This window comes from Scatophagus argus, chromosome 7 (genome assembly GCF_020382885.2).
Source record: "Scatophagus argus isolate fScaArg1 chromosome 7, fScaArg1.pri, whole genome shotgun sequence".
In the NCBI taxonomy this organism is placed as follows: domain Eukaryota; kingdom Metazoa; phylum Chordata; class Actinopteri; family Scatophagidae; genus Scatophagus; species Scatophagus argus.
In genome coordinates, this window is record NC_058499.1 from 21,193,148 (window position 1) to 21,205,387 (window position 12,240).

Sequence of the window (12,240 nt, forward strand, 5' to 3'; positions counted from 1 at the left end):
TGGAACTCAGTCAGGTTAGTAGTGTGTAATGTAACACTCACACAGGCCGTGCTTGGTTGGATTATGAGGACAGTTTGGTCTTGCCTGGCCTTCTTCACAGAAGTAGCAGGTGTGAAGAATCAACAGCTTGAACCTTTGCATCCTAGATTGGAGATTACATACCATCCTCCCACCCTTCACTGTCACCTGACTTTCTATCCGCACCCTTGGGAAAAGGGCTCCAGGGGTGTTGGCTGGTTTAGGGGTGATCATCAGTGGGGGGACTGCAGGGGGCAGGTTTTAGAAAACAAAGGGGTTTTGTTTATTTGGAGCTCAGGTGCGAGGCAAAGAAGCAGTGGTGCAAGCTGTAGCCAGATGATATGGCGTGCTGCACAAGTCACAGTTCAAAGAAGAGAGAGCTTCAAAAATATAATTTAACTCAAGTGTTTCCGAGAATGTTGCTTGGTTGTATTATTTGAGGTGTCCTGGGATGTACAGAATTCATAGTCAACAAACTGCAAAGCCAGGTCAAAGACAGAGACAGGTAGTCATCAAGCTCTGACAATGGGAAAGGCAGAACCAATGATGCCAAATACAGGGATAAAGAAAAAACAAATTCAACTGCTGCGATTGGGTAGGGAGTCGGAGAAAAGTGGGAAAAGTGCAGGCAGTGTGTCTTGGCTATTACATATCTCCAGAGTAGGGAACTGGGCAGGAAGTATTACTGCAGATCCATCACATCCTGGACCCAACATGTTCCAATTTATGTTACACATTATCAAACATTACCTACACATTGTTAATTATACTGTGTATTTCCAGCCTAAAACAAATTGTTTACCTGTCACTGTCAAATAGAAATTCCACACACTGTGTCTACTATACAGACATCTATATATGCATGTGGTGTACATACCCACCTACTTCATGTATATCTATTAAATATTTACTTTGCACTTTTATGTTGTCTACAACTTACAGAAACACTTGATTGGGAATTGTACAGTGTTAATTGTTGCTTTTTACAATTTACAAACCAATTAAAAGATTGCTTTGCACATTAAGTTGCATTTAATTTACATTTAACAGCCTTACCTTCAGATCTTTAAATCGAATCCAATCAAATGTAATACGCCAAAGTCCCACATCATTTAGAATTTAAACATATGTGGCAACATCCAAAACCAAAATTTGGTTTGAAATACTCAGACAAAGAAAAACAAACAAAAAACAGCTGTAGTCACTAGCACCATTTGTGTTATAAAGATGAAGAAAAAAATCTGGTAATGTGACAATTAAGCAAAATGTATAGTATAAATATAAAACTGCTTGGCTTGGGCTATTTTTACATCTAACAAGCAATTAGTGAAGAGTTTATGTCAAACATTTTACAAATTTAAAAGTTAACACCTTCCAAATGGGGTGTCTTTCACTCATCACAGTCAGTGGAATCACTAGTGGACATGAGGACATTAGTGACAACCCATCCACACCAATGTTATCTAAGATTTACAAAACGAGGTGAGCAAGTCCTTTTATCTACACAAAATACTTGTCAAATTACCTTAAAATGATCGAAAGGAAAATGTTCTACTACTGGTTTTGTACAGCACTAATATTACATGTTAACAATCACAGCAGTAGCTTTCTATATGAACAACACTATATGGCAAGCCAAAATGAGGTCCAACATGTTTCAGGGTAGCACAGTCACTGTAGTGTCTTCCTGAGGAACTCAACCAGGAGGTGATGAGGGAAACCAAAATCCATCTCAATCACCACAAAGCCCTGCAGAACAGAGAGGGAGCACAAGAAGCAGTGTGACACTCAGAAATAAAACACAAACAGGGGCACCTGACGGGATGCAAACAGGAATAGAGGACACTCACGTCTCGAGGATGCACTTTCGGGTTAAAGATGTCAAATAAGTGAACTCCCTGTTTGTTCAGCAGCCTGGTTATCTCAGTCTCGAGCACTAGAACACACGTCACAAAAAATACAGAAAAACAGATAACAGACTCTTTTGGTATGACTTCTTTTACACAACTTGAATGATGCTCCAGGGGCTGCAAATGCATGCTTAGAGAAACTGGGATCCGCTCGATCTTCGTCATCACCTTCTTGGTACAAGTCTTCTCTTGCAAATGTGTTAACACTTTTTACTTTGGCTTTACAGATTTTTCAGAAGAAAGACCAAAACCTCTATTGAGTTAATGTGGAAAGCATCACAGCTTATAGAAATTACTTTCATAATTATGAATGCAAATCTGTCAAATATTATACAATACTTCAATCATAATCAGTACTTGGCAATGAAGAATCTAATGCAGTACAATAAATAATAATAATAAAAAAAGTTTCTCAGTATTTCTGAGTTTGGGTGAAATTCTTTACTGGTTCTTTGGTGAACAAAAGCTTAAGGTCCAAGTTATTACTGTTGAAATGGTGCCAAGGGATGACCTGTACTTTTTTCACTATAACTATGTAAACAAAAGCCACAGATATATAGCAAATAGTAAATTCATCTTGTCTTTTTCATTGCTTTTTGTTGTCCCCTGCTTAATTATTAATTACAAGAACATATTAATTTGAGGGCAGCACAATGGTGCAGTGGTTATCACTGTCACCTCACAGCAGGAGGGTTCCGGGTACGAGTCCGGGTCTGGACTCTTCTGTGCGGCTTCCTCCCACAGTCCCAGAAACATGCACATTTGGTTAATTGGCTACTCTACATTGACCCTAGGTATGACTGTGTGGGTGTGTGGTTGTCTGTCCTTGTGTGTCGCCCTGTGACTGACTGGCAACAAGTTCAAGGTGTACCCCGGTTCTCTGACTTTGTCAGGTGGGATAGGCCCAAGCCCCCCTGCAGCCCTGCACAGATAAATCAGTATAGAAAATGGTGGATGGATATTAATTTGATCACATATTGGGTAGTTTGATGGAAATGTTTGCTTCTTCTGCATGTTTTTAGTGTTTTTTTGGGTGCCACAATATTTTGCATTTTAGGCAGTGACTTTCAGTTAAGGCCTGTGAGTGAAAGGTTTTAAAAGTGTGACTTCTAACTGGACAAATGTGTTCAAGTGAATGAGAAGAACTGTAAATGAAACATAATTCAATATGTAATCAATACAGGTTCCACTTTCATTTCCTGAAGTTACTGTACATTCTGACCCTGGTGGTCATGCAGATGTTTTGTAACATCACAACTACTGCAATTACTGTACATTTGTGTAGTAATGTGTTAGATTTTTTCATGTGCCACATTGACAGTAATTTTATTGCCTAATTGTCTGTGTACTGTGCTCTCTTACCAGACAGGGCTTTGGGAACGCCTATCTTCTCCACAGCCTCTCTTATAAACTCCTGATGTGTCTCATCCAGCATCTGAAACCAGAGGGAGAAATGGTCATGGTCAATATGAATGGTTTTTGTCCTTTAAGCTTTATGGTCTGTCACAGTTTTGGGATAGGGCTTTTATTTTGAGGGATTCAGGAAGGGAGTGTTCTTCGAGTTGATACTGATGGGAAAAATACAGTTAATGTCTTGTCAGAAAATGCAGATGAGATTGCTAAGGGGTGTAGTATTTTCCTCAACAAGAGAATTGTCAGTGAAATCAACTCAAAAAATCTTACCGCATTTTGTGAGGGCAGCTCAGCTTGCTTTACAAAGATCCTAAAGAGAAATATGATAATAATGATACACCAAGCACAGGACAGGGACAAAGACTTAGGACTTAATAAAATGGATATACCAAGCTACAATTTCAGTGATGTACTTGATCATTAACCACTGAAAATGACAGTAGTAATGGATGCAGGATGTGGCTGGCTGAGCCTCTGAAAGGCACAGAGAAAGAAGGTAAGCAAAGCTGTAGCTTACAAGCCACGAGCTGACAGTGTTTTGTTTGCAGTGATATTGAGTGATTAAATTAAAAGTACATTAGGGTCATCCGGTTAAGTTTTTAATCTGATCCATCATGCCCTCCTTGTGCCCCCATGTAAAAACAAAACTGCAGAAAACATCCCCTAATTAGACTAGACTCCAGCACAAAACTGCTGAGCGTCATAATTTGAAGGAGAATGTGTTTGATGCCGATTAAGCTTTATGAAGCCTTAGTGTTTTCTTTGTATTAGTGCAGAAAAAAGATTTCAAACCCGGCAGCACAATGACACCTGGTGGCTTGTAGATCTTACACCAGCACTTCAAGACCAGAGCTTAAGCACTACAACACCTGTCTATTTTTAATAGTTTTAGTCTGTGCGAACAGCGAGTAAGTCCAAGAATCCTCTAAACCTCAGACAGCCTGAGTTTGTAGAATTTAAAAGTGTTTGAACAACTATAAACAGTGTATGAAATGGTTCATTTATGTATTAAGTTCTCCACCTACAAACCCGATTCCAAAAAAGTTGGGATGCTGTGTGAAACAGAAAATAAGTGGAGACCCAATCATGACCCTATCACCTGTTACCAGTGAACCTGTCTAACTGAGGATTTGGAGCAGTACATAACTTTCCCAGTCTTCTGTTGCTCTTGTACCAACTCATTCAAAATGCTTTGCTGAAATGTAGAATAAGTATATATATAAAAAAATATATATACACATATACAAATATATACATATTTACAGACATCATTTAAGTTGAAGAGGTAAACATTAAATATATCTTCTCTGTACTGTTTTCAACTGAGCATATGTTCAAAAAGGATTAGCAAATGATCACATTCTGTTTTAGGTTTGACAGTGTCAACAGCATTTTTGGAATCAGCATTTTCCCCTCTCTTCTCTGTGTCTTTGTTGTTTCCCTGCTTGTTCCTCCCTGCTGTTGCAAATGATTCTGGTGATCGACTCCACCACAATATGAGCACCAGCTCATTCATCCAGGCTCACAGATTGTTACTGACGCCGTTGTGGTATGTGTAGGCCAGCTCTCCAAATTGGTTCTCTGTGTTTCATTGTACCACAGGTTCACTGCCTTGGCTCTGTTCAGAGGAGGGCTATTCGAGGCAGCCCAGCTCTCCTCTGAACCCCTTCAACACCAGCCTCTCATCTGGATTATCTGTAAAACTCTGTTTCCTGTGCTTCCTGGACCCTTATCTTCCTCATCTTCTCCTCTGATCAACCACATTGCACTCTAAGGATATTTAGATCAGCAACTGTAAAAATTGTAAATAAATCCTGGTTTAATTATTCCAGTCCCTGAGCTGTGTGTTCAGCTCCTCATATTCAGACTGATGAGACTGTGTGTGTGTGTGTGTGTATAATTGGTGTTGCAGACCATACTTTGCAGGAAGGTTGTTCTGTACATGCTGTAAAAATCAACAGGAAGGTTCTTACTCTGTTGGGTTACCCTGCAGGAAGACTTTCTTGTTAGCATAGGAAGCTGTGACATCCACAACCACCGCCTAGACATGAAAAACAAAAAAAGAAGCCTCATTTGAACACAGTCACATGGAAATGTAGACATCATAGTCACAGTCACACATTTACACTTTTCATCCGTTACTTTGGGTTCATTTTGAACTGTTTATCCAATATTTTCAGCTCGCTATTACAACCAGTTAGCCTTTACTTTTGGCTACTTCAACTATTCATACTTTATTTTAAGCTAACCATCTCAACCCCTCTGCTTGCTTCTGAGCTACTTTTCATGCACATTTTTTCACAATATGTGGCACTGAGATCTTACAAAAGACTAAGGTCAGCTAGAGACGTGTCCTATGCCTAACTGGTGGCTTACTGGTTACTAGGACTTTCACTTTACAGTTTCCTATTTCATTTTTTAAAATGAAAACATAAGGGGATCTTTGAAAATATCATATCATACAATACAATCTTTACACAAAGTATCTGTTGCGGTGCAAGTAGACTAGGTCATGAATCAGTGTACCACACAAGGCGGAAGAATATCTTTGGTTGTGTGCGATGCATCAGAACAAGGCGACACTCAACCCAATCTTTTCTTTTTCTTAAACATTTTGCCAGATGGCTGAAAATGTCCTGTCCAATAAGCCCCAGTGTACCGTTTCAAAAAAGAGCGTTGGTGTGCCTTGACTTCCACAGTGAAGCTTCCCAGAGGCCATCGCCCAGACTGTTGTACCCCATGTGGAGGTGTTTAGGTAGGGAACAGATGAACTCCAAATGTGTAGCTCTGGAGAGCCCGATTCCAGCAGACACTGAACACACACACAAACTCAAAATAATATGTTCCACCAGACAATGGTGTTTATGATTGTATTTGAGGGGGGATGATGAGATCTTACTTTTCTAATAAATTCAGGCATTGCGGTGGGGAAATCTGTCTGGAAAAGTTCCTGATATCACATTCATAAATATAAAAGAGTCAATAACAGATTAACAGCAGCAGCTTTAAGCATCTCTGACATTTTATGTACGCAGTATTTTTTCCATATGCAGAATTCATAAGAACATCAGCCAAGTTCAAAAAATCTTTCAGCAGTAAACAGATTTATTATCAACTAGACCCCACATCCATGTGGGACATTAAACACACATTGCTTGGATGTTTTACAGGCCATATTTGAAGATGATGTACTTACAGTGAGCTCTGCTCCTGAGATGTTGAGTTGGAAACGGCCATCTTGGTGGGCAGCTGTAACCAGTGGGTTTAAGACCTGGTCTGGAGGTTAAACATGAGTTATAGCTGTACCACACCAGATTTTAAGCACAGAGGCAGCCACTGAACTGACCTGAGTGTAAGTATCAGACTGGCCTGCGCAGATACTATATCTGCGCAGGCAAAAAATTATTTCAATACGAGATATCTTAAGAAATTCATTGACCAACATGGATCAGTTTTTGACTGATTATAACATCACGTTAAGAACTTTAATCCTAAAATCCCCCAAAAATTATTGCAACATCACACATTCATGTACCACAGATACTTTCTGTAATGTACATTTCTTTTCTAATGTACACAAACTTTCACATTTCAAAAGAAAATGCAATGCAAACCACTGACCTGACAACCAAAAGTAGAGCATTCTGTTTTCAGTCAGGTCCCTGGGCTGGAAAAGAGAGTCACTGATGACAGCCAAAGTGTTGTTGTAGTTGGTCAGCCCCTGCAACATTTATTACAAAATAAAAAAGAAGGAAAAAATAAGTCCAGGGTTGAACAGAGAGAGACACTTAAACCTTAAACAGAGGTTCTTATCTACATATGCACTTCGATGTGATGAACTTTTGACTGCAAAGATTAAGTGGGTGGGCAGGTTTTGGGACTCTTATACTGAGTCCCAAATCTGTAGCGAACACAAGCTCAATAGATTTTCATGGTTTGTTCTACAACTTAAAACACATCAATAAATCCCCCACATCTGAGTCTTGAAGTTCTTTGCATGTCTTGGAAAAGAAGGTTGCTGTTAAATATTTGAATGAGACTACAGAGGTTTTTAGGGACATTGAACATCATCACACAAACACAGGAGCACTTGTTTGTCTTGTTATGTGTGCTGCAACTTGTAGATTTATCAGCTTTTAAAGTGTATATAATGCAGGAAGCTTTGTGATTGTGAAGGTCGTTTATAGACTAATGTTAGCTTTTGACTTCTGGTAATTGCATTCATGTGGCAGAAATCTCAAAAGGGGTGTTCATTTATTGTGCTGAACAAAAGGTATTATCACAAATCTTTATTTGCCACAGAGCTTATTTTCTGCAGTAATCCAAAATCCAATGAAAAAATTCCATTCACTTCTTGTTCTGGAAACCAGTGCTACCTTCTGGGTTGGTCTACAAAAAAAATATGCCTGCAGCACTCTACTGGATACGATATGATTCAGCATCATGTGTATCATCAATGTCTTTTGCCTATCGTTAACTCTTCTCACTCTGTTCTGAACATAACTTAAAGATATATTTGTGTCTGTATTCACAGGTATTTTTTTTACCTTGTGGTAAGATTCTATGTAGTTAGCAGTGATGACAGGGGCAGCAGTTATACCGATATCCACACTGATGTCTCCGTCAGTGAGGAAATGCTCTGCAAACACACACTAATGTTTAGAGACGACCCACAGAAAATATAAACATGAAGACATATCAGATCAATATTTACTTAATTTTTGGATTAGAACATGCGATGTTGTCCTATTAAATGATCATGTGAAAGCTAAAAAAGTCACAGTATATGACATTTAGTGATGAAACCGCTCAGTGAACTAAATCTCTCTTCTCACAAACACACACACACACACACACACACACACACACACACACACACACACACAGAGTTGTGTTTCCATCACTTTTGGAGACATTACACAGACATTCATTACATTCATTTCCTGGAGGCTTAACCACCTCCTAACCGTAACAATAAACATTACTTGCCTAATCCTAACCCTGACCTTAACCAAACCCTAACCTCAACCTGACCTTAAAGCAAGTCTTCATCCTAATGTTTAATGATTTATGTTGTGGGGGCTTGCATTTTGTCCCCATAAATAAGGTGGGTTCTCACAATGTGACTGTGGAAATAGATTTTTGTCCCCATAAGTAAAGGGATACGCATCCATGATCCATGCACACACACACTCTCTCTCTCACACACATGCAACTGTGCACACACCTGCTGTGTCTTGTATGAAGTCAGCCAGTATGTTTGCCAACTTGTTGATCTCCTTACAAATCTGCATTTGAGAACAGAGTGAGAAGACATAAACATGCTGACCTTCACACTGTTGCAATGTGCTCAATATTTACTGTCACTCTCGGACTGAAAAGAGATGAACGAAAGGTGAGTTCTGTTTCGCTGGCTCTCACCTGTCCCTTTACAGCCATTTTTACAGTGAAGGTGATGAAATCAGTGAAGAGCTTTTTCAGCCAGTTTGGTCTAACGAACAGCAAACACACATTAGCAGGTGAGACATTATATGATGCAGATGCTTCTTCTGATCTGCTGTTGACAAGCCATCGGGGTGCAGTTTTGCAACTTACTCTTTGTCACCCTGCAGATGCAGACTGAGCTTGTGAAACTTCAGATAACAGTCTGATGTGTCTGCTGCTACCTTCCCTTTTCCACAGTCTGAGGAGGAAAAAGAGGAGACATGCAGAGATGACAGCATGGCAGCAAATCTAAATTCAATCAGCAGAGGTAACATGAATGGATGGAACCATGTCTATTGTACCATATAGCTAAAGATTAGGCTAAATGGTTTGCATTTCAATTCATTTAAATTAATTAGAAGTTAGTCCTCCCCAGTTCATATTCTGATAAAGTAACAGCCCACTTAAACCAATTTAATTAGCAATGTTTTTACTGCAGTTTCTATCAACTCTCAATCCCTGTGTACACATACAAAACAAGGTGCTTACAAAGTTTGGGGTTGATTCCAAGATCAATCTGGGACTCAATTTCAAAGTCAAGTGAATGTGCAAGGTTGACACTAGATGAAAAAGAGAGAGAAATACAAATGGCAAATAAGGACAGGTTCATCTACCACCAGCTCAGGAAACTTTCTTGGTACAAGAGAAGTGGTTGCATGGTGAAAAGCCAAGGGCCTTTCAGACACAATGAGACAATGGTACCACCACAACGCTTTGAAACCAAGTATTCCCAATGACGTGCACGGCACCATGGTGGCTTGTCACTGCTTTGAGCAAAGCAACAGTGGACTGCTGAACCCCGCAACTTTGCCAATTGTCTCTTTCCACTTCAATCCTCTGCAAAAATCTTTACTGAATGAGATGGTTTACAATCCTGACAACAGAACGTCAGATGGGACTAACTGGTACACTGCAGAGGAATTAGAAAACACTTCACTAAGCTGTTTGTGCTGACTAATGTTAGCATGTCACAGCTGGCTAACATGTTAGCTCACTAGCTACAGTAGTTCACCAACCACCCATGTGAGTAGTCCATATGTCACAGGGCAACTCTATGGTGTGACCGCTTTAAATGTCATGTGCCGAAATAAATAAATATCATCATCATGTGCTTCCCATGCTTTTTTTTTCGGTTTGTCCTGACAGAACAAACAAATGATATATGATATGATGTCAGACTCACAGCCAGCTGCCGTATCCATACTGGATAGTCCCTCTGAAGACTGCAGACACATTGTTGATTTCCAAGCCGATGCCTTCACCTGGATGCAGTTCAAACTCGCTCCGACCAATGGACAGGTTGTGAATCTCCAGACTGGTTAATGAAGGAAGCATTACATCATGTTAAGACATTCTGTGTTTCTATCTCTATATATATTTATTTATGTGTGAGTGTGTGTGTGTGTTTTCTCTTACTTGTCCAGTCCATATTTGACTTTGCCTACAAAGAGCAGGGATTTCTCTCCCTTCACACTAGGGTATCTGGCATGTTGGAACGCTGCCTCAATCACTTTAGTGGTTTTCTGGTTCACTGCCAGCAGCAGACAAATATGAACATAATCAACATAATCACAAAGTGCATTGTTGCAGTGTATGCTACAAACAAGTGAAGCTATCCATGACAGATTCAGAGCCTATACTCTTTTACCTCTTTTTTTTTTGCACAAACATCTGTGATTCATTGAGAATCATTTGCACCAAAGTTAGCTGTAGCATGAAATAAATCTTAAAATTATTTTCATGTCAGTATTTTGTTCGTATTAGCTTAGGTTAGTTTTTTTTAAACAAAAGTATGAATGGTTAAATTGCTGAAATACCAAAACAGGATTAAAGTCCCACTCACACACAACGGCTGCAGGGTAGGTGAGACGACACACAATCCCAGTGAATCTGTAGGCTGAAGCAGGGTCCTGCAAGCAGGCGTGGGATGCCCCAAACTCAGATGGGAACAGCAGAAGGAGTAGTAGTCGACTGAAAACATCACGAGGCATTGTGTATGTGGATGTTTCAACCTCACTGAGAGTCAGGTGAGGTTTTTAACCCTGTGAACTGTTTGCACTTCACTGTGTCTGTTTCCTTCTGATGCAACTGCCTGGGCTGTTACACAAGTTCAGTCAGTTGACCCCTGGATTCTTCTGAGCAGTGTCTTATCCAGCGTCATTAGGGTTCCACAGCCTTCAAAATTCTTCCTTTTGGTCCCTTTTAGATTCAAATGAGCTCAAATCCCGTGAGCTGTGGCTGCACTGCTCTCACCCATATGGGACTATGAAAATTTCAGCCAGGTTTATTGAACTTTCCTTGATTCCTGCTGGGAGAATCATACAAGCCTATATGAACTTCAGCGAAGCCAGTTCATGGACAGCCTTCTAGTAAATTGTGTCCCTTACCCAATCAGAGACAGACAAGTTGTGTGATTCACTCACAGACAAACAAACAAACAAACACTGACTCAGGTTTGTCTTTTACTCAAGGCCCCCTGAAAGTACACTGGTCAAAGTACAAGCTTTCCTATTATGTGTGTGCTACGAATCCTGCTGTACTCTAAAGTAAACAATTGGAAAACACAGAGTAAAGGCTTTAAATGTTAAAAAGTACTATTTTCCAATACATGGATTATAATAAGGAAACTATTACATGATATAAATAGTAGGTGAATGACAAGAAGCTATAACAGCACAGAACAGATGCTGCATGCAGAAACATTATATGAAGACTGGCAGATTTTTAGCACTTTAGCATAAAAATGTAGGGCTGAATACCAGTATACATACCCCCGAAAGATGCCTTTTAATGACCATAAACACTAAATCCTCACAACACAGGTACTTAGGCAGCTTACATGCAGGACTACAGGAGCTTTTGTGATGAGTCCAAATCTGTTTACTCCATTCTCCACACATCTAAACTGATTTGACTTTCCTTGCTCTCAACACTCATAAAACACAGGTCCAAATTCTCTGAACAGACTCGTTTAAGTACTGCTGGTTCACAAGAAAACTAAATACAGAGGCTGACTGCAACATTAACTATTCATTCTCTGGCTGTGATTCCCTTCCAATCTAATGAATGTATTTGTTCTCCTCCCACCTGAATAATATTGGTTGGGGAGGTAAGGGGAGGTACAATAGGACACAAAGACAGAATGGAGATAATGAAAAAAGGGAGTAACTGATCTAGCTGTGGGTGGGATTGGCTGGAGGCCAGCAGGGGCCCAACAGTAGGAATAATGGATCTAGATAAGGGCCCTAACAAGAATCTGTGGCACCATCTCGTGTGAGCTACTTGGTTACAGTGCTTGCAAAGACCATACTGTGTTCTTTTACAGCACCAGTTCAGTACAGTACAGAGTTAGCCTTTGTCCTTTCAAGGGTATGTTTGTCTTGACAGCAGTAATCACACTATGAAAACAGTGGGT

At 39.9% G+C, this 12,240-nt stretch overlaps 1 protein-coding gene across 4 annotated transcripts; it reads right to left on the reverse strand.

Moving 5' to 3' along the window:
* Window positions 1-719: 719 nt before the first annotated feature.
* On the reverse strand, window positions 720-11,880 carry LOC124061586 (cholesteryl ester transfer protein, plasma). 4 transcript variants are annotated; one of them, XM_046393556.1, is made up of 18 exons: window positions 11,665-11,880; window positions 10,669-11,130; window positions 10,242-10,356; window positions 10,009-10,140; window positions 9,315-9,385; window positions 8,937-9,024; window positions 8,763-8,832; window positions 8,569-8,629; window positions 7,889-7,980; window positions 6,963-7,062; window positions 6,538-6,617; window positions 6,241-6,291; window positions 6,001-6,153; window positions 5,315-5,382; window positions 3,612-3,651; window positions 3,291-3,363; window positions 1,869-1,954; window positions 720-1,767 (listed from the first exon to the last, which is right to left on the reverse strand). In XM_046393556.1, the coding sequence occupies exons 2-18, from the start codon at window positions 10,814-10,816 to the stop codon at window positions 1,690-1,692; spliced, it is 1,506 nt and encodes a 501-aa protein (XP_046249512.1). In that variant the 5' UTR covers window positions 10,817-11,130; window positions 11,665-11,880; the 3' UTR covers window positions 720-1,689. The 4 variants fall into 4 exon arrangements, with proteins under 4 accessions (XP_046249512.1, XP_046249511.1, XP_046249510.1 ...); XM_046393555.1 differs by having other exon boundaries at window positions 10,669-11,133; XM_046393554.1 differs by having other exon boundaries at window positions 11,597-11,880.
* Between the last annotated feature and the right edge of the window lie 360 nt (window positions 11,881-12,240).

Excerpts from the sequence above, each read along its gene's own strand:
- LOC124061586 (XM_046393556.1), bottom strand. The coding sequence starts at position 10,816 with ATGCCTCGTGATGTTTTCAGTCGACTACTACTCCTTCTGCTGTTCCCA. Across the intron at positions 6,618-6,962 it reads GCTCTACTTTTGGTTGTCAG|ACCAGGTCTTAAACCCACTG; the intron begins GTCAGTGGTTTG and ends TTTAACCTCCAG. Across the intron at positions 3,364-3,611 it reads AGCTGCCCTCACAAAATGCG|ATGCTGGATGAGACACATCA; the intron begins GTAAGATTTTTT and ends CTCTGGTTTCAG.